Source organism: Patiria miniata, unplaced genomic scaffold (assembly GCF_015706575.1).
Source record: "Patiria miniata isolate m_02_andy unplaced genomic scaffold, ASM1570657v1 HiC_scaffold_1, whole genome shotgun sequence".
Taxonomy (NCBI): Eukaryota; Metazoa; Echinodermata; class Asteroidea; order Valvatida; family Asterinidae; genus Patiria; species Patiria miniata.
In genome coordinates, this window is record NW_024037047.1 from 7,756,436 (window position 1) to 7,783,775 (window position 27,340).

General features: G+C 41.7%; 1 protein-coding gene across 1 annotated transcript in view; it reads left to right on the forward strand.

Annotated features, from left to right (window-relative positions):
- Nucleotides 1-27,340, forward strand: part of LOC119730087 (leucine-rich repeat-containing G-protein coupled receptor 5-like) — a 52,061-nt gene that overhangs the window by 15,255 nt on the left and 9,466 nt on the right. Inside the window, exons 2-9 of the mRNA XM_038202873.1 lie at nucleotides 8,433-8,504; nucleotides 10,604-10,675; nucleotides 17,177-17,254; nucleotides 19,423-19,638; nucleotides 22,437-22,580; nucleotides 24,822-24,890; nucleotides 26,289-26,360; nucleotides 26,631-26,696. Coding sequence (XP_038058801.1) covers nucleotides 8,433-8,504; nucleotides 10,604-10,675; nucleotides 17,177-17,254; nucleotides 19,423-19,638; nucleotides 22,437-22,580; nucleotides 24,822-24,890; nucleotides 26,289-26,360; nucleotides 26,631-26,696 — 789 coding nt within the window. The remainder of the gene's footprint in view (nucleotides 1-8,432; nucleotides 8,505-10,603; nucleotides 10,676-17,176; nucleotides 17,255-19,422; nucleotides 19,639-22,436; nucleotides 22,581-24,821; nucleotides 24,891-26,288; nucleotides 26,361-26,630; nucleotides 26,697-27,340) is intronic.

The following is a 27,340-nucleotide window of genomic DNA, read 5'->3' on the forward strand; positions in this document are numbered from 1 at the left end:
GTTTATCCCCAGTTGTACATATTACATAAGTAAAGCTGTCATTTTCCTGAAGTCCAACAATTTATGGCAACACGTTTTCAGGAAAAGTTTTTGGGCAACAACTATAAAACTAAGTTTTGTAGTTCAATAGGCCCCCCAAAAAAGTCTCCGGTTCTGGTATGGAGCTTGCCCCAAAAGTGGTGCGGTGACGCGCCTTTTTTTTTTTTTTTTTTTTTTTTTTTTTTTTTTTCCCTCCAAATGTCGGCTGATGACTGCAAATGGTGCCCGACTAAATTTAGTGCAAAATATATGGGAGTCCAGAGAGGCCACATAAAGCTTATACTCGATCGTAACCCCATCTAAAAATACATTAAAATTGTGCAGCAGCAGGATTCCAGTCAAACCAGTGAGCTTGGCAGTTTTAAGACAACATCTTACATTGAAAAAAAAAACTTTTCATTTTGCCGACGCGCATGTCTACGGCAAAGCGCGCGCATACCAGAAACCGGAGACTTTTTAGGGGGGGGGGGGGGCCTTAGCATTGCTTGTAGTTAGCATTGCTCTACATGTCATGAGCCAATATGACCCATCGGGTCGGCGTTTATCTTCGATTTCCTTGGCATGAAGCGACTAAGAATATTTCTATTCCCCCTGAATGGGATGCCAGTCCATCGCAGGGTACTCAATCCCCAGCTAATACCAGAACCCATACTCTTGGCGGAGAGAGGCAAGTGGAGGTGAAGTGGCTTGCCCAAGGGCACAACACTATGACCAGCAGCTGGATTTGAACCCCTGACATAATTTGAGTCGCAAACCTTAGAACCACTAGGCCACACTCCCAAACCTGAACCAGGCAGTAATTGTTGATCCGTGTGGTACTTCGCACCATCCAAGTTTCAACACATAAACCTTTCATCAGCAGACTGTCCCTGTATTCTGTATAGCTATATACAGATATTAGGTGTGCAGTAGGATTTCTTGGTTTTTTGGGTCCACTCAATCACTACAAAAGTCACTACTGATCTATGTCACTCGCTTCCAGCAGGACTTTGCTTTTCCTAATCGAAAAACATAATTCAAATCTGTCGGAGCGAGTGTCTGGCAAGTGTTTATTTTCAATTTCATCGACATTATACAACTGAGTATTTGCTCAGATGGGATGCCAGTCCATCGCAGTGTACTCCCAAGCTTTTTCTGTGTTTGTCACAGCCCATGACAATTCTTGACTGGCTGAAAACAAAAAAAATGACAAACAGGTGCCTTGGTGGAGTCGGAAATTGGAAGACGTAAAGTTTTAAAGAACTGAGTTGGGAAAACTGTGGTTTTCCTTTCAGAAATTCTGAGATCTTTGCAAAACTTTTCAAAAATCTGGGGGACATTTGATATTGTGTCCCCCATCTTTCAAAAAGTGGGGGGTTCCCCCCCCCCCCCCCCCCCAGGATTGACGCCCATGAATGCGGGGGTCACAGGTTCCAATCCCACTCCAGTCAATTTGTTTGTTTAACTTTAACAAGAAAATCATTAAGAAATGTAACGGTCAGAAACCTAAATGTTCTCCAGTATATTTTCATAGGCCCTTCCAAAAAGAAAAACAATCAGCAGGCAAAAAAAAAAGACTTAAAAAATATTAACAACAACAAACAAAGATTTCGTCCAAGCTCTTACCCATGAATGGAAATTAGTGCAGTAATTTTTGTGTTATTGTTGAGGTCACGTTTTAATAAATAAAAAATTAATAAAGAAAAATGCTGTATGTGTGAGAGATTCAGCTTTCAACAACAGCAGGCATCGGGACACAGCGAGATCCGTTGGTCATTCGTGTTTATTTAAAGGGATATACATGTACAGCATTTTGTTAACATAAAAACACAAAACTACCAAATTATCACGAAAAGCCTTACTGGACTAGTGTTAGTGAATGACAGTCTATAGCATCCTGTAAAATCTTGGCATCTGGTGTGCTGTCATTTTAAAGAAAAGGGTTAGTTTTGTATCGATTTCCAAAGCTGGTCGGCTGACAGGTGTTGGGGAAAACAATTGTTTTTTTTTCAAATACTGCTCCCAATTTATCGTATTTAGCTAGTTCGCATTTTCTTTGCAATCGATTACACACCTGTGAATGGGTACAAGCCAGCCATACTGGTTCCCTGACTTCACAATTCCCCGATATCTAGGCTTATAAATTGCTCTGTTTCAAGTTAAGTGGGGTCAGGGAACCAGACTACAAGAAAATGATTATTTTCTTAATTTTCCAGCATCTACGAACCCAAAACGTCAAACAAGTCAGTTTAACAATATTTGCTATAAAATAATAAACCCCCAAATCCATCAATTTGTGAATGTTATATACAACAAAAGCAAATGTTGTATATTCCCTTTAAACACTGCAAACCGTTCTTTCCGTTGACATGTCTGTACTTTATGGAGTTCAGTTCACTGATTCCTAACGTGGCATTTCATAATTTAAAAAAAAAATCGAAAATGCCAGACCTGGAAAAAGTCATTCATGTGGATTTATTTGTCAATTAAAATTTGATTTATGGTGCATGCATGCTGTAAAGAGTCCCCTACCCAAACCCTGCCAGAGTCACGTCCCCTCACTTGAAATACTCCACGGATGAGGACGAACACAGCCTGATCTATTATTTGGGTCTTAAGGCTGTGCTAACAAAAGGAATAAATATAGCCCTCGTCTCTGGCTCATTTTTATTTTCTTGAGTGAGTGATGGATCTAAAACAATCTCTTTTAATCTGTTGGAGTTTGCTTTCCATGCTGTTAAAAAAATCAATTTAATGGATTTCTCCCCCCCCCCCCCCCCCCCCCCCCCCCCCCCGATGAATTATTGTTAAAAATTGTGCACTGAGTTCGGTTTTCCAAAAAATATGTATATTGAAACTTGTTCAATCAGTTACCCATGGTAAACAGATTTTGTGCATTGATTTATATTTGAAAAGCTCGTAACTTTAAGGGTGCATTCTGTGTGCTATTTTTTAGATTCAACTCGAAAAATATTTGTTTTTTTCAATTGCTGTTTTCCTAGTAAAGTAAAAGTCATTCACTATTAAATGAGACGTGGACCAAAAAAAGGGAGGGCATTTCCATTTGGGGGGGGGGAGTGTAGTGTGGAAGTCCAATTGCCAACCCCGGCCCGTTGTGTGATCCCAAGGGGGAGGGGTTGAAATCATAAGTGGAACTTTTTATATGTGAGCGCGGAGCGTGAAGCCATTATGGCGTGGGATCCGGGACCCACTCAAGGGCCCCAGAATATTTTGGATTCTAGATGGTCTGTGAAGCAATCTGAGGCATTTCCTGGCCACTTTCCCCTGACTTTTTGAATCAAATTTGCTTGTGTTTACAACTCGAAGGCGAGATTTTTAGGGGGAGTCTACAGTCAAGTTTGCATACATTTTCAAATTTTGTTAACATTTTTATTCCTCGACAGTGTTTCATTCTTTTTGTATCTCATATCTCCTGGCACTTGAAGTTTTTTTTCAATACTCGGCACATTGTGGCGGAAAAACAAATGTATGGGGTGTGGTACGGGTGTAAGATCATACACTGGAAAAACTGCAGTGTTAAATTTACACCATTGGTATCTATATGGCACCATCTGGTGTTAATTTTACTGGTGTTGTCCTATATAGATACCGAATGGTGTTAAATTAACACTACAGTTTTTGCAGTGTATCTAGGATGCTCCTGTAAGTTTTTTTGAATGCATAAAAAAAGATTAGCCACACAAAAAAATTGTTTTCATCAGAGGTAAAGTCCTCCCTGCACTTTTTGGGAAGATCCAAAAATATACCGGCAGTTTCAAATTCAGCACCGCAGGGCAAGAACCCGAACAATCCTAACAGCAGGGTTATTATATGAAAGCCAGGTGGGGGAACAATGTGTATTTCATGATCCAGACAATGTAGGCTTGTATGAACCCCAAGAATATGTTGTATTTTTTTCTTTCTAAAGATTTGTGGTCAAAAGTTGTAATTTCAACTCCCAGCTGGATCTTCAAGCCTGGTAGCATTATTCATATACAGAAAAAGCGGATGACATATGTATTTCATCAAAGTGTATGGGGGAGGGAAAAGCCCCCCCCCCCCCCCCCCAAAAAAAAATCACTACCAGGAAAAAAAGTATGAAACCAGATCCAGGGAAAAGTTTTGATATTGATGGTTATATGCCACTGTATGGGCATAGTTTGCATTTTTGCACGTGCGTTGCGTTGGGTACCTGCGTTCACCCCTACCCCCTACTGCGGTGGGGTTAGCTGTAAATTTCACCACACTGGCAGGAGTCGTAAAAAAAAAAAAATTGTGGAAACTGATTCCTTATTTTTTTTATGATCAAAAAGCCTGACTTGCTGTGTTCCTTTGATTTTTTGATTACTTGGGTTTTGTGGTTTTTAAATATAACTTGACTGTCAGACCCTGGAACAACAGTCACCTGGGGTTCTTGAATTATTGTTTTCAGGGTCACTGGAAGAAGGGTCATTTAAGAATCCAATCATTTGCATTGCCTTTCTTTGATTTTTTTTATAGCAAAAACAGAATCTTATGTACATAGGCCCTATGGTATTTAGAAAATGAGTTGAGTAATTTTTTGGCTCATCCGTGATGATTCATATTTTCATTTTCGGCATCTAGTTGTCAGTTGGAATTATTTCACAAAAAGCTTATCCTACCAAATTTGTTGCAAATTTTGACAATAATTTGGTAGATGGTTTCACCGTAATAAATGTCTTTAAATATTTCCAATTAATCATGTATGTCCTTGAAACGTTTGTTTGATAAGGTTTTTTTTGCCCCCACACAAAATTGACAGACTACATTACTCTCAGAGATTGTATCAAGCTTCAAAGATATGCAAGTCATTATTTAGGATTTATTGATGAAGTGTGTACCACTCCAGCAAATTTGGTTAGGTGAGGAATTCAAAACAGACCATCCGTACCCCCCCCCCCATAAACAAACAGACAAAGCTAATTTTGTTGGTTGCAAAATGACTTCTTACATCAGATCACTACATTAGTACTAGCATCTGATGAAACCATGTACTAAAAGGTGAAACAAACTAACACAAGGACTCTCTTTTTTTTTGGGGGGGGGGGGCTTTGGTCTATATCTATTTTTAACAATGTCCCAAACATGCACTTTGTGTTCCTACGACCCCAATGACCCCCTACTAACCCCCGGGCCAGCCATCAAAAAGAAAATGTGCAAATTTATTAGCCACGCCATTAGCAGAGGGGAAAACAATATATACTAACATGTATCCCCAGAGATTTCTCCCGCAAAAACAAAAAAAAGGTCTTTTGGCCGCTATCGAATCCTGCACAATTTGACAAACACCGTCAAGATAACATGTGTTGGCCTTTAGTTAAATTGACTTTTTTTTAAGTTTTTTTTTGGAGGGGGGGGGGGGGTGAAATATCCAGTCTTTTGAAAAGGCAAAAATCATTGGTTTGTCCTTTTTGACCTGTATTGTTTTCAGTTGCTGTGTGAAATTTAAGAAGGAAAAAAGGCAAAAGAAAAGAAAACCAAAATACTATCTGGAATGCCTTTGGGTGTAGCATGGCAGTCCGTAGCTTAGCAAGACATTTTTCATGGGGGTTACAAAATAGTTTTCCCACAATTTCAATTAGCCGGATGGACGTGTTGATGGTTTCAACCATGTCCGCATACATTATTAGCGCAATCCCGCGAGCGCGAGTGGAACATGGAAATTGGAATAATGTAGTGCGTCTGCAAATGTGAAATGGAGACTCACTACATTTTCTGTGTTCCACAAGCGTGAGTGGGACGATGAATTAATCTTCGAGCTAACTTGACTCGCAGTAAAGACGGGACACGCTTTCAGAACACAAGTTTATTATCCTCTTACATGTGCGTGTTGTGCGGAGTGGCGCGCACGTCTTAGAATAGCGCAATACACAGAGTGTGGTACAAGGTCCCCCAAAGAGTGCGTCCAAAAAATTTAATTTGTTTGCTTCAAATGTCGGCTGATGACTGCAAATGGTGCCCAACTAAACTTAGTGCCAATATATGGGAGTCCAGAGAGGCCACATAAAGCTTATTCTCGACCATAACCCCATCTAAAAACACATTAAAATTGTGCAGCAGCAGGATTCCAGTCAAACCAGTGAGTTTGGCGGTTTTGAGACATCATCTTTCATTGAAAAAAAAACTTTTTCATTTTGCCGACGCGCATGGCTACGGCGACGCGCGCGCATACCAGAAACCGGAGACTTTTTTTTTTTGGCCTAAGGGCCCCAACAAATTTTTTGATTCTAGATGCTCTGTGGTGCGACGTCACTTAAAAAAAAAAAATTGGGTTAGTTTTGGGAGGGGGGGGGGGCATGGCCCCCGTTGCCCCCCATGGATAAGAAGCAGGGCTTGTTGCCATGGATCAACCAATCAGGATCGAGGATTCAGGTTTACTTGAAGATTAGCTTGCCATGCACAATAGGGCAGGGGTGCAGAGACCGTATTCACCCCGTCGATCAGATGCGCTTGGCCCATCGTGCACACCAGATGCATGAAAAGACTTCCGATGAATATAACCAATCTGAATCAATCTGAATCAAAACAGAAAAATTGTGCACTCTGGGACCTTCGTGTTTGCGTTGTATTTGCATCTGCCTTGTATTTGCATCGTTCCTCTTCAAATTCCCATTGGTCTCCTTATGAGAGCTGTATCTAGGGCAGGGGAAGTTGCCCACACCCCCACCCCCCTCAGCTACCCCTCATCCATCAGATGAGGTGCAATGGGTTTAATTCACTCTTGTACATTCCCTCATTTGTTCCTCCTCCTCAACACGTTCTCATTCCCCCTCTTGCATCCTCGGAATCCCTCCGGAGGAGAAATGAGGTGGGGAATCCAGCGGCACGAGATGATTGATGTACGAAGCCGGACGCATCCACTCCATGGCACATTAATGTAATTGGCAATCTTGACAGAGACACCGACACTCAGAGCCCCCTGGAACATGTGACCCACGACCTCATCGGATCAGGGGTCATCCCTTGAGAAAGCACAGTTGTTTGAAGGGAGAGACAAGATGAATTTACGTCGGCTGTCGGCGAGATGTGTAAATGTTTAATGAATAAATCTTCCGACCGAAGAAATCTTTATGCCAGATAGGCCTTCCCTATGTAGACGGTGTTAACTCTGCACATGCCTCGTAAAAGAACCAGGGCCCAGTTTCTTGGCTGTGCTTACTGCAAGCTTTCTGCAAGCTGCAATTCCACTTATTTTATGGGTAAATCCTCACTAATTAATGGTTGTGTGCTAACAGGGTCGGTGCCGATATTCTGTCCTTTAAAGGGGAGATGCAACATTTGCAAACATCAAAAAAACGAACTGATCAAGTTATCACAAAATAAGTTACTGGATTATTAGGGAATGACAGTGTAAAGCATCCTGTAAAATGGCTCCTGGTGTGCTGACACTTTCAAGAAAAATGGTATTTTTCTAACGCTGGTCGGCCGACCAGCGTTGGAGAAAACTGGCTTTTTTTTTTAAAAGTGCTCCTAATTTTTCATATTTAGATATTCCGCATTTTCTTTGCAATGGATTACACACCTGTGAAGGGGTACAAGCATGCTAGACTGATTCTCTGACCTAACAATTCCCCAAAGTCTATAAATTGCTCTGTTTCATCTTAAGGGAACAAGATAGACTACAGGAACACGAATGATTTTCTTGGTTTTTCCAGCATCTACAAGCCTAAAATGTGAACCAAGTGATTTTAACAATATTTGCTATAGCATACTAAATCCTCCAAATCCATTAATTTCTGAAAATTGCAGCAAAATCAAATGTTTTATATTCCCTTTGAAGGTAGCATCCATCACTTGTCATTTGTGCATTTGTTTTCGTTTGAAGCAACAAAAATGCTCAAAATCTGAAGAAGGGTGCTTAACAACTTACCTGATGAAGTTTTAGCTCAGTAAATATTGTATATTCTGAGAAAACAATATTCTAGGACCTTGATTTCAGTTTAAAAGTTGCCGAGTCATGTTTTGAATTGCGCCCGAAATCAGCATCCAGACATGTTCACATTCAGTCGATTGCAGCTACGCGATGCCATGCTCTGAACCGACGAATTGTAGCAACCATGTGCGCGTGTATGTCATGTCAGCGCTTGCGCGCACCAGTCACCGAATTAAAAATGAATTACTAACGGAAATCCCCCCCCCCCCCTGCTCTGACACCCCAAAAAAAACAAATTAAAACAATTATAGTAATAATAAAAAAGATGACACCCTGCAGGGGTTATTATCTGTATCTGACGGGCCTGACCCCCCCCCCCCCTTGCAAAACCTCTTGGATCCGCCCCTGGACAAGGACATCATAAGGACAACTTTAATACACAGCACGTAGTATCCAGGAAACCTAAAGATAAGATTTTTTGCTCATATTTTCTCTTCTTTCTTTCTTTTAATTTTTGCAGAGACCTGAGTTTCAACAATATCAGCATCCTCCCTGCAGATGCCTTCCGTCATCTGCCTCGTCTAGATACGCTGTAAGTTTGCAAGAATTCTTGTATGTGTACAGATGGAAAAAAAGACCAAAAAAAGTTGGGTAGAAGAAATGTCAAACTTTTTTTTCCAGAAAGTTCCCAATGAGCCCTTTGCAAAATTGAAAGTGATGTGTGGGAACTGGCAAGTTCTGGCCAATTCTTCACCTTTTACACGAATTCACTGACACGTACCCGCTGTGTGCTATCAGTACGTGAAAACCCTGTCATCGATAATTTCGGTTTCATGAACTGACACGCGGGTGTGTGGGTACACTTCGTACACTGACGGGTTAAAGAATAATTTTGGTTTTCACGAACTGAAACGCAAGCATGTGGCAGAAATACAATTCGGAAATAAAATGCTTTGAATTGTTTTCTTCACGAATTTACTCCATCCTATACTTGTGGGCTTACACAAAAATGTAATTAAAACCTTTTTAGTGGTGATATTAAGACCCGTTTCAGTTCGTGAAACGAAAATGTACGGAGTGCGGGCATGTAGCAACGGATGTCAGTTCGTGAAAACTCAAATTACGCCGTTCTGTAAAGTGTCGGGTACTCACGGGCAACCAAGTGTCAGTGTGTGGTGTCGGTGACAAATTGATTGGGTTCTTTTGTAATACCTTTAGTCATTTTTTAACATTTACCGAGGATCAAAGGGAAAGGTCTGATATGTTTGTTTTTTTGGGGGGGTGTGCCCCAAATCGTTGATTAAATGGTTCAATAATGGCAAAATTAGTTAGCCTCCTGCAAAAATGAACCCAACCTGAAAAGTGCGCCATTTTTCCACCAGGTATTTCAATTGATATTAGGTTTTGCCCATCACAAACACTGCATACTCAGTGTGTTACCGCCCGAGTAAAAGTTGGAAAAATCATCCGGGTGGGACTCGAACCCACGACCTCCTGCTTTCTAGTGCAGACGTCTTACCACTCAACCACCGAGCTTGTGGGATCAGTTGGCTGGTTCGAATCTTATGTACATGTACATATAGCAGCAGGTACTGCTGCTACATGGTACCACCCGAGTGAGTCCCACCCTAGTGATTTTGAACTTTCACTCGGGAGGTAACACACTGAGTATACAGTGTTTATACGTCGGTGAAGGGCAAAACCTAATATTGATCTACATCACCCCGATGCAAATTCCATCTTATGAATAGTATTTCAATTGATTATCTGTTGTCTATTTTTGTAAGCCCCTAGGCAAGCAGGGTAATTTTATGCTAAAATTTTATGAAAGCGTAGGCTGTGGTTTGATTTTTGGAAATTACTCAGTTTGCCCCTCCTGTGTTCATTTCCGCCCCTCAACAGGTATCCCCACTCCTACATGACCGCAGAAACTTATAGGGTGGAACAAACCAAAACGTTTGACACAGGGGTGTTTTCTTTTTTCCTCATGAGGGTTGAACCGTTTTAATCATTAAATACATGTACATGTAAAACACTCATTTGTTGATTCCGTTGGTTGACGCTGAAATGTAATATTGATTGAGTTTTAACCATGGTGGAAATCAGGGTACCAGTTAATTAATCTACAATTTGAAGATAACGCTCGACCTCTACAAAATGAATGGAATGGTCTGTGTACCATGGCAACCTTTTTTTTTCTTCAAGTGTGGGTGTCATATGAACTTTGCATTTTTTTATCAAATGATTCATATTTGGTTCATGCTGTGAATGCCGCAACCCCGTCCTAACGCTAAAATTGGTGACTTATATCATATTACTTGCCAGTTATATCGAGCTTAGAGGTATAAATAAACCTGCTGAAATCGACCCCACACATTGGTTTAGAGTACAAGTGAAAGAAGAAAAAAATCCCTGAAATTTTCATGAAAATTCAATCCACACTGTCTTTTACCAACCCTGCATAACATATGAAGGGATAAAGAAAATAACACCCCCACCCCTATAAATTTTGAAAAACTTGAAAAAAAAAAAAATTTTGCACAGAGCATAAACATAAATTGGGTATGATTTCTCCCCCCCCCCCAAGAAAAAATATGAATGTGCAGAAAACCTCAAAGTTGTTACAGGAGAAAATATTCAAAGTTGTCTCACCTTGGACTAAATTCCTTTTTCAATTTCTTATTTTTACAGGATATTGATCGGCAATCGTCTGTCTACTCTCGACAAGAACGTCTTCAGAGGTCTAAGAAACCTAGACACCCTGTGAGTCTAATAAAATGTTGATTTCTGTTTAAAAGAAGAAAAAAAAGCAGCTAAGAAGTGAATTATCAATTCATTATGGTAGGGCTGTCCATTTTCGCATAATTTAGTATTCAGTTATTCAAAACTGCGCTTGACCGAATATTCGAATATTCGAAACTCACTGATCAAGTTTTACACACGCCAGCTGCAGCTGCCTTCCTCACTGGTCACAAGGCAAGGGCGGATCCAGAACACAATTTTTTTGGGGGGGGGGGGCAAACACATTTTTGGTTCCCTCAAAAAGTGGGTCAAAAAAGTTACAGCGTGGGGTTAGGGCCCGCTTAAGGGCCCAAAAAAATGTTGGATTCTAGATGCTCTGTGGTGCGATCTGAGGCAATTTCTGACCACTTTAACCAATTTTATAACACCCTCCCATAGACTTAGCACGGAAACTCACTATCGAGGATCGCTTTCAACAAAAGATGAACTCTCAAGGACAACAAAGAATCTGTTGTTCTCCCTTTGTCCTCGGGGTGTATATAATTCACGTACGCACAACTTTGCGAGTGTTTGGCACAGAGTACACACCAGTTACGTGCACAAACATGTAGGTTCTTCATGTGACCATAAGGCGCGACTGGCAATGCGTCTCCACCAACTCTCCCTGTGCAATTGGGGAGGGGTTGTCCGAATTTAGTCCCACATTGTTACAAATTCAAAGCCATAGTTATATAAGCCTTTTCGGAGTTCCAACTGCGCGCATTCGTAACCTGTGACAACACACATTGTTTGTCTCAAATGCCCTTTGACAGTACCCACAATGCACAAACAGCCTTTTTGTAAAGTCAGTGGCGCGATGATGTCAAAGGCCATTTGAGACAAACAATGCGCGTTGTCACAGGTTATGAATGCGCAGTTGGAACTCCGAAAAGGCTTATTAAGTTGCACTTCCCCTAACTGTTTTGGACATCTAGCCATAAAAGTTCTGGGACTACTGGGAGCCTGGGCTCGGGTTTGGTTTGTTTTGACAAACAAAAATACTGCCGGTAATAAAAATGCACTCAGCAAGTTCATCACCAAAAATGTGGCCTCCAGAAAGGTAAAGTCCCAGTGCATTCCTTTTTTTATTCAATTCAAGGAGGAAGGTGTTTTGGCAGAATTATTAGCTTCCATTCCCAAATTGTTTTGGTTCGCGTGTCAAGCTTTTTCCCTGCGAGACTCCTTCCAATTTGGAGGGAAAAGAGGTCACTGATTCCTTGGGGACGCTTTGCTGTCATCAACCGAGAAATTTCCCTCTACTCCTGAAAACTTTGAAATGGAACTCTGAAACGCAACTCTTCTCTTTTTTTTGTCAAACTCTAAAAAGCAATTTTGGTCTAGGCCTATACTTTACTGTCTCCATTTGTAGACTGCCGCCGCTGCTGTTCAGGCAAATTCAGCCACTACTCCATCCAAATTTCCCGTTGAAAGCGGAACAATTTGCGCCGGATAATTGAATGTCTTACGACCCAAATATTTGCGGAGGACATCCGGCCAAAGTAAATGTGTGTGATTTACGGTTCCGGAGCCGGCCAGCTGTCAGGAGAAAATCCCGAGGCCGAGTTACGCCACTGGCGATTTACTAAAATAGTAAATCTCGGCAGAATTACATCCAGAATTCATAATTGGGGTGTGCTGGGGGGGGGGGGGAATACGTTACCTACAGTGACAAGGGTGTTCCAATTTCAAATTGGGTTAAAGTAGGTCTTGCTGAAAAAAAGCATGTCATTGTTCATTGAAAATGGAATTTTTCTACGACCTCCTGCTTTGTAGTGCAGATGTCTTACCACTTGACCACCGAGCTTGCGGGATCGGTTGGCTGGTTTGAATCTGATGTACATGTAGCAGCGGGTACCGCAATCAAACTATTCATAAGATGGAATTCGCATCAAGGTGATGTAATTTGTAAATCATTCATTCGGTGAAGGGCAAAACCTAATATTGATTACATCATCCCGACATAAATTCCATCTTAAGAATGTATATTGAAATTATGAATGCAAATATCTCGGAAAAGTCTCAACAATTGCGACTGAGCAAAATATCTCACTTTTTTTACCAAATTACGCTACACGCTGGCCCCTGAATTAAAATCTTAAACACTTATGTTGGAAAAAGATGCATATATTTCTTGTAAATTACACGAAAGAAGATCGTCCAAACAAATGCAAAAACAACACTGAAAAAATATGTTCAATATTTCTCTTTCCTCACCCCAACCTCGAAAACTTTTCTATTTCTTTAATTTTTCATGAGAAAGGGTTTGTTGTGCATGACCAGAGGGCCACGAATTCAAATTCAGCTCCTGGCTATATTCTATGTCCTTGGGCAAGCCACTTTACCCCCACTGTTCACTCTCCACTCAGGAGCATAAATGGGTACAACTATTAGCTGGGGTTACAGTAACTTCCGATGAACTTGCATTCAAAGGGAATAGAAATATTATCAGCTAACTGCCGGTCCTTCAATTAACAAAAAAAAAGAGATGAACACCTGCCTGCATAGCCATATTGACTTAAATCTGGCTTTTACCTTTTAACTTGCAAGGGCCTGGACCAGGGCATTTCCCCCTTTTCTTTCAACCTTCCCAACACTAGCTGGGCAATTCCACACTAATAGGCCCAAAATTGTGACATTTGAGAAGACCTTTAATTTAAGTTTTGATGATAAAAGCACGATCTTGGTCTCTCAATTTTTTGCTGTAAACATTGCAAGCTTCGAACAAATATCCTGACCTGCAAAGGATATAACTGGTATTGTGTTTTAGAAAAATATAGTGGATATATATAGTATATAATATAGTATATTGTTTTAAAAAGTGTTACATATGTAACGAAGGACAGACATTTTAGATAAATTCACAAAGTAAGCATAAAATTTCATGATACCCTAATGTTGACTTATAAAAATAAATAAATATTAAATAAGAAGATGTACCCTGGAGGAATGCTATCAGTCAAAACCTAGAAAACTCAGAGTCAATGTGAAGAATTATTTGATATTATATAATCAGGATTTATACGTACGAACCAAGGGCGGATCCAGGGGGGCCAAAGGGGGCCATGCCCCCCCCCCCCAAAAAAAACCATGTGACATCGCAATAAAGCCAGGCAATGAGTACACCACCATCTTTTCTCAAAAAAACATTGGTTAAAGTGGTCAGAAATTGCCTCAGATCGCACCACAGAGCATCTAGAATCCAAAAAATTTTCGGGGCCCGCCCACTTTTTTGGGGGACCAACATTTTTTTTGGCCCCCCCCCCCAAATTGTGTTCTGGATCCGCCCTTGGTACGAACAGACTGGACATTTGTCACAAAATGTCTGTCCTTATTCGTACGTAACCCAAATCACATCATAAATTTGAAGCCAGTGTGAAAACTGTTATATTTTGGTTTGATAACAATGTAAAATGGCTTAACAATGTCACTGGAAGTGCAGTGTGTCTGTCCATGTTACATATACATGTACGTATCACACAGAAAAGATGCCTGTTATTTTCTCCCCCCAAAAGATAACATCTTTTTGTCTTGTCTTGTCCTAGTCACTTTCAACAATCACAAGGTATAGGGAAAAAACGAAGAAAATACTAGCTCATCTTCTACCCTGTGTATGCAACATCCATAAACTTATGTTTATGTATTATTGGAATTGCCCAGCTCTGAACAATATTTGGTGAAGGGTTTTTGTGACTCAAGATCAGAGGGTATAAGGTGTTCAAACGTAGCTGCTGCAGGGGTACTACGTTGTGTCCTCGCGGGCAAGCTCTTTTACCCTACCTATCTCTTACAACCCAGGGGTGTTTAAAATGGGTGGCATTAGCTAGGGAGTCACTTGTGATTAACTGGCTGTTATCTTCAGGGTAATTCATCTTCAGTCATTGCATGCCAAAGAAAGAAGAGACAGACACCTGACAGATGACCCACGCTCACTTGATGCTAACTTTTTACCTTTCTTGTTAGTGCCTGGCCCATTAGTAAAACAAATCCTGCAGGAAGGTTTTCCTTGCGTTGGGAGTACTTAGCCCTGTCAAACGGTCTTTAAGCAAAGTGCATTAACCCCGCCGACGGATCATAGCAATTCCCCAAGTTGGCGTCTCTCAGTCGTCCAGTAAGCCATGTTGTAAACAAGCCCACGGCATTCGGACTCACTTTTAACACCTTCATAGGTTATAGAACGATCTACTCTTGCAACCCCCCTCCCGTCCTCTAGTGGCCCACGCATCAGACACGTAACACAGACACAACCGATGCCTTTTAATTAATCAGCCGTGAATCGGCAATCAATCTTTAAATGGCGCGTACGTACGTCCGTGGCCGCTCGAGCGAATTCGACGGCAGACAACGACATAAAGCAGCAGATGGCCAATCAGATGCTTTTCTGTGCAGTAATTCACCCGTCCACAGAGATATAGAAGTGAGCTGTGATTATTCTCAGATGCACACACACACACACACACACACAAGAAAGAGGGGGGCTAGGATTAAATTCATGCTCGGCAACTCATAAAAATCACGTCGCTGCGGACCACACGAGGGAATTCGCGTCGTGTGATCAGTCACTTTACGGAGGTGTCACCGGCATTGAAGCTTCCCAGGACATCGTTCTGTCTTTCTTTCTGGAGAGACACATGATGCTGCCGGACTCCCTCGATAGAAATAGACAGTAACAGGTTTATTACTGTTTCCCAATTGATATGGAAGTGTGGGAGATGTGCAAACTGTCCTCAGAAGGGATTAGGTGGCACCTTTTTTTAGTGAATCTGGTTTGTTGGATGCAAGCAAGGGCATCAATTGCTTCTCAAAAGTGGGGGGACATACCTTGATCAGAACTACTGCAAGTGCGAACCCCTAATGGCGTGGGGTTCTGGGCCCTCTGTAGGGCCCTGAAAAATGTTGGATTCTAGATGCTCTGTGATGCAATCTGAGGCAATTTCTGACTACTTTAACCAATTTTTTGAGCAAAAGATCATCATTTAAACATCATTTTCAAGTTTGGAGTCATTGAATCAGCTCTTCTGAGCTATAGAATCATATGTAGGCTACAATTTTTATTCGAGGACGAAAAACGTGGGGGGGGGGGCAAATGATGTGATATCCCCCCCCCCCCACTACATTTGAAAGAAAATTATAGCCAAAATTTGGCTCATGAAACCTCATTTGTCTTGGGGAAAAAAGGTTTTTTTTTATCTTCCCTTTGTCCTCCTGAAATCTCAGCTTTCCGATTCCAAACATTTATTGAAATTTAGTTTGCCTAAGCTAAAAAACAAAAACCCTCATAGTTAGTAGCTAATCTGCAAAGGTTCAGACAAGGCCAACTTTCAGCAGTGGCATATGCAGCATTTTGCTGAGAGGGGCCCAAGCAGTCTCACTGTGCTGAAAGATAGCCAGGAGTTTTTTTTTTTTTATTTTCAGGCATGAGATTTTTCAGACTTTTGTCTGAAATCAGACTTATGGAGTCTGAGAGAAAGACATTATCAATATAGAAAGAGATACACCTGTAAGACCTATCATCCAATGGTCAGATTTTTTATTAAATTGACAATCTCATCCCTGTTTTTTTTTCTGTTAGCCGGTCGTTGCAAAGTCAAAAGGTGTGGATGGGGGGGGGGGGGAAACGCCATGTGAATATTGAAGGTGTGCTGCACAAAGCAGACAATATTGGTCATTATATAACCGACATACATATCCTTGTCATTTGATTGGTGGAACCCACATCACGTGACATTCGTTATTACTCCCATTCACACCGGGTCTCAAAAAGTACTATCCACCCATATGGGGAAGGGGAAATACTTTTGAACAGTTAGGATCATTCTTGTTCCAATACGCGGTATTTGTGCGCAAAGGCATGCTGGTGTGCGCGTTCAGCGTTGCACATAGCGCATATTGTTCCAAAGAGCCAGCGCTACAGAGTGGGGTTCAAACATTTTTGTGAAGGGGTGGTTTGGAAGAGAGAAATACATTTCCCATCAATTTTGTAGTGAAATAAAAGTTCAATTATATCAAATGACAAGGATCTATGTCAGTTATATAAAACAAATATTGAGTGGCTTTAAATTGCTTCGCCTCGTGAAATGGAAGAGTCCAGATTTTACCTTGCGATAATATTCCTCCCATTTCACTCTAAGCCACTCAATATTTGTATACCATTGGACAATAGGTGGTGCTCTTCATCGCCGCAAGTCAACAAAGCTGTGAATTAAATATCCATTTTAAATCTTTTTGGGTTGACTCTTCCGAGACAGGGGGGAGGGAGAGGGCACACCCTGCCAAACCCCACCCCCACCCCCCTCACGCCACTGGATATTAGTACATTTTCACCATTGGCAATTCACCATTGGCATTCACTATTGACCTATTCACTTTTGGCAAGTGAATGAGCATTTAAGAACACCTTGGCATCGGTAAACACTGCATGCCACCCATCCAAATTGTGGTTTATCTGAATTCTGAATGTCTTTATTTGTTAATTACACTTGACAGAAATCTCAAACTCAATCGGTTTCAACAAGTCCCAAGAAAAGCCTTCCGCAACGACGACTTGGCCAACCTGAGAAAATTGTAAGTATGCCTTGTAACGTTTGTTTGTGCAAAAGGGTGTTTTTATATAGAGTGGTGTGATTTAATGATAAGAGTCATCTCAGAGAACACTTAACAATATGCCGTAGAAGTGTGACGTCACGCGGGGTCATCTCCCTTAGTGATCAGTCTAAACAATGCCTGGTCTGCCATTTTTACCAATTAGGATTTGCACGGGTGATTTGGGTAAAGTTGAAATTTCTGGGAAATTGAGAATAAAATAAGACTATAATAGCTAGGGACAGTACTTTGTTGGTGACTGTAACCATTGTTCAGAAAGTGAAGAATGTCATTATTTTCTTTTCCGATGGATGAAAAATTGATGAAAAAGCGGGCACCGTGCCTGTCGCTATACGTAAGGGTGTGTGTTTAGACATATTACCCGGGCAATGCGTGACCTCAGTGGCATATGACGTAACCACTATTGTTGACTGCTGTGATATTGGATAAGACATTCTTCATGGGAAGCGCTAACTGGGTGCAAGTGGGGTTGGTTCATGAATAATATAACAATGCGACATACAATTATAGGGCTCATTCAATGACGGCCATCTCTGTAGGAGAAGTGCAACTGCGTATTTTACGCAATCAAGCACACCTTGCACAGTGTTGAAAATGTTCCAAACACGCGTGCTTGAAATGTGTTCGAAATACAACGCAGCTGATGCGCGTTATGCAAGTTGACGCTCAAAATCCCGATGCACGTGGATGGTCTGTAGGAAATGACATCATTTGAACGAGACCTATTAGACTATTGTATTTCACGTCATTAATATTCATGAACCAACCAACTTGCGCCCAGATTTGCACTTCCCAACACCCTCGGGCTCATAGCTGTGCGCCCTGAGAGTGTAGGGAGGATTTTGACGACGGGAGACCAAGTAGTCCCTCCGTGCTGGAAGATATTTTCTTCTCCGGTCCGTCACAAATTAAAAAACTGGGGGAACATCTGACTGTTGGAGGTGCTGTTCAAACCAGATGATATTGGACACCATCGAACAAAAGGTGGCGCTCTTCGTAGCGGCAAGAAGGCAAAACTGAGAAACACCTTTTTTTGCAGGCAACGGGGCATGGCACCATTCTCCCTTCTTAATGCACAACTGGGTGGGAATGCGGAAGCTATGCCCTATATTAAGTCATTTTGTTTAAGAAAGAAGCACCATCATGAATTGTGCAACCTATAGTGTCAAAGTGGCATTAGTCTCCTGTGCATGTACAGTACCCAGTTGATGTCTTTGTGGCAGCAATTTAATGAGGGAATATTTCCTGGCTATACATTTTTGTCCAGAGTTGTCTAGGTGTCCAGAAAATTGTATCCTTGCACCCCGTAACTCAAACTTGTCTTTTTTTAACCACTTCACGCTGGGATTATTTTTGCCGAAAATTTCATTTTTTGCAAAAGGCAAACTTTCCCAGCCAACTTCTGATATACAGCCAAACGCCACAGATACTGATTCGCAAGAGTCATTTCAACAGTATTTGTAGGATATATCTTGCTGAAACCTCATATATTTCAGTACTCCGGGGTGTGCACTGTAGCGTAAATTGTATAATAGGCCGTGCACAATGGCCAACTCCGAGTCAAGATCAACACACGGTCTGCCTCCACAGATTTCACGGACTTTGTGTGTGTACAAAAGACATGAGAGATTAGCGTAATTAGACGTCAATCGGAGGCAAGTTGAGGCAATCTTGATGTCTTAACCCATCAGCCGTGCCTGTGTATAAAAACAGCCAGTGCATGTTAATTATCATGTCCTCCAATGCAAACTGGTTTATAAAACACAGAGACAAACGAGGACAAACGAGAAACGAGGTACACTATAACAATTTGTATATGTACCAATGTAGTCAGGGATCACACCAAAGGCACAATGCTAGCAACATCAGCAATGCTGCAAACATGGGAAATAGCAAATGGGTTTATGGCACCCGTTGAACATAGACATTGACAAAATGCAGAACCATGCCACATAGGGCTGGATAGCTCAGTTGGTAGAGCACCGGATCGGCAATCCATAGCACGCAGGTTCAAGCTCCGCTCCAGTCAAATCTCTTTTCAACTTTTAAAAATTAAACTTGTCTTGAGATCTCTTGTCTAAGAATTATTTGTATCCCAAATCTGTGTTGGTTTTTTCCCCCACCATCAGACACCTGGACAGCAACTGGATCCGTGACGTCCCCGCCGACGCCTTCATGAATCTCACCGCCCTGCACCACCTGAATCTCGACCATAACCAGCTGAGCGAAGTGCCGACGGCTGCGCTGCATCACCTCAGCAACCTCCGAATCCTACACTTGGAGTACAACAGCATCCCCGTTGTACCCGACCACGCATTTGCCGAGAATAGCCATCTGATGGAACTGTGAGTCTTTTTGTGGCATGAAATTTTGTAAATTTTGCGGTGTTTTTTTTGTTTTGGTTTGTTTTTTTAAGTCAGTGTAGGTTTTCCAAATCTCGGCTTCTCCTTTCATAATTTTAAGGGCCCAGACTTGGAGGACTCGGCTCAGCATAAATGTGGTTTTTTTTTTTTACTTTGGGGAACATCACTACATGGGTGGCGGGACAGAGGTGGCAGTTGCCACCCTAAAATAAACTAGTGGAGCGTATTGGGGTGGCAGTGCCAGCCCAGTAAGTTTCAAGCAGTAACATTTCATAATGCAAAGATTTCAACATATAATAATTTGGGAGGCTAATCATCCTTACTGGCAGCTGGTATGCTGCACGTAAAGGCGCCTATGGCTGCCGGCCACATCGACCCATATATGACCACGGAGCACAGCCTGAGATCAAAAGTGTTTGACTGTGATTGGGTGTTAGGAATAAAAATGCACGAAGTTCAACACAATGTATTTGCATTTTTTTTTTTCATATTTAATAAAAACGCTAATTACCGCAAATACTGTGCTGTCATTGGCTTCTATCCAATTAGCTCCATGACCATGTGACGTTATTTGTGACTGGACCTTACGCGTGATGGCATTGTATTCTAGCAAACTCGTATGCAGTGTGTAAGGCAATTTTGTCCTAAATTGTGTTCTGGAACCGCTCTTGTGAAATTAAAGTGTATTATATTTTGAGGGAAAACAAAAAACAAAACAAAGTTTATTCAAAGGGCCTTTCCGTCCCTAAATAGCTGAGCAAAGCTCTCAGAGTGCATCTCAAAAACAAAGTTTTCCGGGGCCCTTAAGCGGGCCGCGCCCTGGCCCCACGTCGTTAGACACTCTGCTTGCTTAACCCGCTCTGCTTAAAAGGTAACTATTCATTCGTCACCCCAATAAAAATCTGCTTCCGCCTCCCTTGCACTATGATATCATATATTATCTTCAAGCAAACTTGAATCCTCGATCCTGATTGGTCGATCCATGGCAACAAGCCGTGCTACATATAACCATACCGCACGGCCACGGTTCATACCGCACTCCGCGTAAATTGACCCCATGTAAATTGGCCAAAGCGCACAGCCAGATGACCTTGGACACATAGAGATAAGAGCTCCCGGGCTCTGTGTATATACAGTAGCGCTGCTTAGCACGTGTACAATAGACAGACCCTACGCGCTGAGCCATTGAGCAACGGCAAATTTTATTGGAGTTTAGATGTACAATTCTTTAGTAAATGAATACACGCGAGCCTAAACCTTAACCAATCACAATAAGGGTTATATTGTTGGAAAGCTGACGAGACGAAGAAAAATGACTCAAGAGATCTAAGCTCCCAGGTGGCGCTATTTAACGTTATGATGATTGGACCAGTTCTTGGCTGAACGCGTGGTTTACACACAAAACAGGGAGATTTTTGACTGAAAATGCAATGTTTAACATCAATTCGCGAGTGAAACTCAGTGTTTTATTCAGGTTTTCTTTCATTTTCTGAAAGAGTATATTGTTAGGGTCACACTGTAGTGAGATCTAAGGTATACCCTGTCGAATAATGAAGTGGTGGCGACAGATGTGAAAAAAAGGCCCGTTTTTAATGATTTTTTCGCCGCGTTCTCTCCTAGAGGTTGCACATAAAAACCGGCCCAGTGGGTTAGTTCCCCAAAGGAATTCATATGTTGCGCTATCTAAGCCTACATGACGCGATTAGTGCTGCACAATTCACTGTGAATTCAAAAGTTGTGCGTAGGTTACACAGCATGCGTGTTCCAACTTTACTGTGCGTCAAGTTTGCTTGAAGATAAATTTGTTATCGCGCTCGCGCGTGTGGAACACGGAAAATGTAGTGCGTTTGTGTCCCACATACCACTCGGCCTTCGGCCTCGTGGTATGTGGGACACAGACGCACTACATTATTCCGTGTTCCACACGCGCTCGCAAGATAACTAATAATATACAGGTAATTAATGTTTTCATATGAGTGCAGTGGAAGGAATATTTTCATGAGGTGAGTGTTGAGTTGAATGAAAGTTGAATGGAACTCACCTGTATCAGGCGAATCACAAATCAATCATAAGTCAATCACCAACCTTGCAGAGGAATTAACAATGAAAAGAATTCCCTCACTGTTCACAGTACAGCTTGTCACATTCGACGTCTGACATTGTGATTGACTTGCAACGATGTGTGACAACTTGTATGATCACATTATCAAAACCCACTCCGTGCGCATATGCGGCAAATCTACTGACCGCTTAAAGAAGTTGTGGAATGCTCGAAGACATTTCCGTCATTTTTCGGGTATATGTAGCCTAAGATGTGATGAAATAAAAACGACTATTGTGTCTGTCATGAAATGAGTACAAAAGGTACTTTTGAGAGCTGTTTTTTTCAGGTCCTGTTTCGACCCGAACGTGCAATTTGTGTAAAAGTCGTCGTTGGGGGCAGCAAACAAAACATAGTAAATCTTGACGTAATAAACAGGACTCGTTCATACTACGCTGCATCGGGAGTCCTGTTTATTACGTCACGATTTACTATGTTTTGTTTGCTGCCCCCAACGACGACTTTTACACAAATTGCACGTTCGGGTCGAAACAGGACCTGAAAAACAGCTCTCAAAAGTACCTTTTGTACTCATTTCACGACAGACACAATAGTCGTTTTTATTTCATCACACCTTAGGCTACATATACCCGAAAAATGACAGAAATGTCTTCGAGCATTCCACAACCTCTTTAATATTCACTTACAAATGTCGGCATGTGAACTCCGATTTCCATAGGATTCTGCGCCACAACAAGATCACACATCTCTCTGCGCATGCCTTCGCCGGTCTCCCCAACCTCTGGGTCCTGGAGTTCTTGGGCAACAGTATCACCAGCATTGCCCACACCGCCTTCAGAAACCTCCCTGCTCTTCAGAACCTGTAAGTCAGTCCTTGCAGCCATTCATGTCTAGGTTTTAATCCTTTGACGCCGGGTGACGTCTATAGCCATGGGCGTCGGACGGGGGGAATGGGGGGGAGTTCCCCCCACTTTGTAAAGTGGGGCATATCATATCATTTGTCCCCTCCACTTTTTTCGTCCCCCTCCAAAAAATCGTAGGCTACATATGATTCTATAGCTCAGAATAGCTGATTCAATTACTCCAAACTGAAAAATGATGTTTAAATTACGATTTTTTGCTTAAAAAAAAGCGTTAAAGTGGTCAGGGGGGCATTTAGAATCCAACGCCGTAAGGGCTTTCGCTTCGCACTCACATTAGTTCAGATCAACGAATGTCCCCCTCCCTCCCCCCACTTTTGAAAAGTGATTGACGACCTTGTCTGTAGCTGCAGCTCAATGAAAGCCGATAAGACTGCTATAGCTGCATTAAACGGCGTAGCAGGGGGGGGGGCATAAAATGTTCGCGCCCCCTCCTCCCCCCCCCCCCCAGGCACCCCCCACATAGCCGCATTCATTCATAGACAATGACCAAATGCCTGCACGTACACATTCCACTCAAAAGTGCAGCTGCTGTGGCTGAACAATACCAGCATTCAGGGGTTAAAGTTAAGACAAAAAATATGTATTTTGCAGAGTCAAGGAATAACAATACAATAAATCTGAAGCAGACCATTAATAAACAACTACAGCTGCTCGAAATTGCAGCTCAAGTAGAATTTTTTTTTTTTTGCTAGAAAACTATGAAAATGCATTTTCATTTTTCACGGCACAAAGCAAGTTTTCCATTGAAAGCCCATCCCTTTTGAATTCGTCAGTTTGTGGTGTCGATGACGAATTGTTCATTAATACTCGCACCCTCTTGTGATATGATCCCAGTTTGTCACTCAGAAAATAATAAATCTCATTCACGAATATATGTAACTGATGGCAAACTAAAACCAGCTTCGGTCAGTTGGAAGCAGAATTTGAAAATAAGTCTTTTTTTTTTCGTGATGGTTTGATTCTAACCATCACAAGGAAATGACGGTAATCCCTGTTTTCTTGAAAAAGACACCAGCATGCTAGGCTTGCTGGTTTGACAGGATGCTTGGTAGTACCATTAGGAAGTTGTGTGCAGTATTTTTGCAATTTCATTTTTGAATGTTTGCAAATAGTTGTTCAATACCTTTACTGGGTTCTCAGCACTTTATGAAAACAAAATTCGCAGAGTTTTTCCTGTTATTGCCCTGAGAAATTTCCAAAAAATCCACGAGATGTATTTTCACTTTAACGAGGTTGCTGGGAAGTCAAGAGGTGGTGTAGCAAAGCCAGTTGTTACTTTCTCTGGAGAGGTGTGTAATATTCACTCTGCATAAACACTCAAAATCCACTGGCACAATCCAAACTGGTAGAAGCATTTCCCCTTTGGGTCACTGTCAAATTCCCTAAGTTTTCCCTGATTTTTGGTCTTTTTCCCCGAATTCTCTGACTTTTAACTTATTTATTTCCTTAAAGCCATTTCTCCCTGTGGAAACTTACTTAAGTACAAATTTTCGGGCGTCTCCCGCCCCTCGTCAGGTGTGATTGCTTGAATGTGTCGTTGAAGAACAATCCGACGCACGTTGTGTTTTCCCTGACTTTTCCCTGGTTGGAAATATGGAAACACATACTGGGGTGATGTGGTCCAATGGTTACGGTGTTCGACTTGTGTGCCGTGGTACATGGGTTCGAACCTGACAGGGAATGGTCCTTGTGCGCTTGGGCAAGGCACTTTGCTACGATTGCCTCTCTCCACCCAGGAGTATAAATTGGGTACCTGTGAAGGTAGAGACCATATTGCGCGGATCTCTCAAGCTGCTGCAGGGTCTCATTCCTGATGAACAGGGATAATACTTGTGTTGCCCATTTGATCATATTTTTTAAAGAATTTGTGAAATACAAATGCATGAATTATTATTATTATTATAAATTAGCACATTTTGAAGGGTCTTCCCTGATTTCCTGAGTGGCTGGGAATCCTGTTTTAGTTGGGGAGATGAAAATGATATTTATTTAGTGGTGTTGCCTTTCACTGACCCAAAACCTTGGAAACTAGGGAAAAAGTTAACTGTTTCTCTCAGTTTCCAAGGTTTCATGTCAGTGAAGGGCTGCAAAACATTGTCCACTTATGTTGTGGGTTGTAATGAACAGCCCACTTAATACAAAACGTGAATATTTACCCGTGTTCATTGAAAAAATTTCAGCATAATATCGGAAGTGAAGAACCTGTCCGTGTTTCCTGACCTGACTGGGACCACAAGCTTGGAACATCTGTGAGTATTGCTCAGTATAAGGTTTTTTCCCCCCTGATATTATTTTTTATTTTTATGTTTTTTAAATAATTTTTCTGAAGGTCGTATTATTAATTATTCAATGCTGGGAAGGTAACAGACTCGCTGTGGAGGAGGTGTGGCGATCCCCCACAGCAGCATTTCATGGACTCGAGTCTGGCCCAATCGGTTCGAAAGAGAGATGGGCACTCCGTTCCTGTGAACACAGATTCATCCCCCTGAACGACGTACATGGGCTTCTTTCACAAGTACGGGGGTACCCCTTCCCACGGTTACAAAGCGAGAATTAGGGGAGACCACTGGGAGAGACATTTGACTGCATTGCTGACGATACCTGATGCTCACCCTATGTCTTTGTGCACATTGAGAATAAAATTAGTCACCGACACCACAAAGTAACACTCCACGTGTTACTTTAGATGCCGTTTTGTCCGATTGCTAGTTTTTACTGTTATGTACATGGGTGTTCGTGGTGTTGCTGATGAATTAGTCATGCCTACTTTGCGCCATACTTGCACGAACCAGTACACCTCTGCAGTGTGTGTCCCGCCCACTAGGCTCTCAAACTTGGTAAAAAAAAAGGGGCCACATCTCTTGTTCGTGCACGGAGTCCATTTCCGAAGGAACTAAGTGTACATGCTAAATAAACGTGGTATTAAGGGCACCCATACTGTAGTGTTTTGCGAATCCGACCCAAAACCGAAACCGATCCAAACCAAAACCAACTTTGGGTCGGTTTGTCCATCATTTCAGTCGGGTGCGGGCAGTTTCGGTTTTGCGTTTGCGATTTTCGGGTCGGGTCGGGTCGGGTCGGTTAAGCCATTTTGAAAAAAACAGAAATAAACTGAAATAAACGGGGGAAAAAAATGAAACAGTTTGGAAATTCACACGGTGCAATATTTATTGCAGAGTCACAGTGCCCGGTACTACCAAAATGGTTTGCGGTCTATCACGCACGGTCTATAACATGTACATGTAGGCCCACCAGTAGGTCATGTTCTGAGTACCGTACGGCATGATTCAGTTACTAAGAGACGATGATTTTCACGCGACGCAGGTTAAGTTCAGGCACAAAAAGCAGACATAGTTGCCCAAGCCCGATATTTTTTTTTTCGGGTCGGTTCGGGTCAGTTTTCCTTGAATTTTTGTCGGGTCGGGTCGGGTCGGATCGGTTTTAGAGAGTTCAGATCAGTTTCGGTTGGGATTCGGTTTACATCTATAATGTTTCAGGTCAGTTTAGCCTGGTCAACCCGACCCCTTGCAGAAAACACTACTATACTGTCTCTTTCTGGGCTCTTTCTAGGAAACATCCATCCTACTGTAATCATTTTGGATTTTTTTGGATTTTTGTGAACTTTCTTGTGAACTTCGTCTCCACAGAGGAATTGAACGCTGCTCATTGAGAGCCATTCCGGCAAACTTTTGTGACAATATGACTGGCTTGACATCACTGTAAGTATATTAGATAAGATTAGATTAGATTTCTTTATTGTCATGCTCAACATTACTTGAAAATTGATTTTCCAGTGTACAATAAAAAAAAAAGTATACATGCAATACATTAAAAATGTAAAAAAAATATGACAAAGCCAAAAATATATTAGTCTGTATACATAACTGAATGTTAGGTCTTCTAAAAGGTATAGCTTCAACTTTGTTAAATTCACAAAAAAATATTGAATTACACTTGTGACCTCTTCAATCTGACTTTTGTTTGGCCAGTAATCTCCATAACAACCTGATCGAAGGCCTGCCCAGTCTTGCCAAATGCTCCAGCCTCGAGGTCCTGTAAGTACAATTTCCATTTCCCAAATTTCCAGAGCACTTTCAATTAAACCTATTACCACTTATATTACCCCTTCTATTACCCTTCAATTACCCCTTCTGTTACCCCTTTTATTGAAGCCCTTCTATTACCCCTTCTATTAACCCGTCTGTTACCCCTTCTATTACCAATTCTATTACCCCTTCTATTACCCATTCTATTACCCCTTCTATTACTCTTCCATTACCCCTTCTGTTACCCCTTCTTTTAGCCCTTTTATTGAAGCCCCTCTATTAACCTGTCTGTTACCCCTTCTATTACCCATTCTATTATCCCTTCTATTACCCATTCTATTACCCCTTCTATTACTCTTCCATTACCCCTTCTGTTAACCCTTCTTTTAGCCCTTTTATTGAAGCCCTTCTATTACCCCTTCTATTAGCCCGTCTGTTACCCCTTCCATTACCCCTTCTATTACCCATTCTATCTGTGGTTACCTCTTCTATTAGCCTTTCATTTCCCCTTCTATTACCACTTCAATTACCCCCTCAATTACCCCCTTCAAGACTAGTAGTTCTTCCATTACCTTCTATTACCCCTTCTATTATCCCTTCTATATTACCCCTTCTATATCAACCCCTTCTATTACCCCACATATTTATTCCCT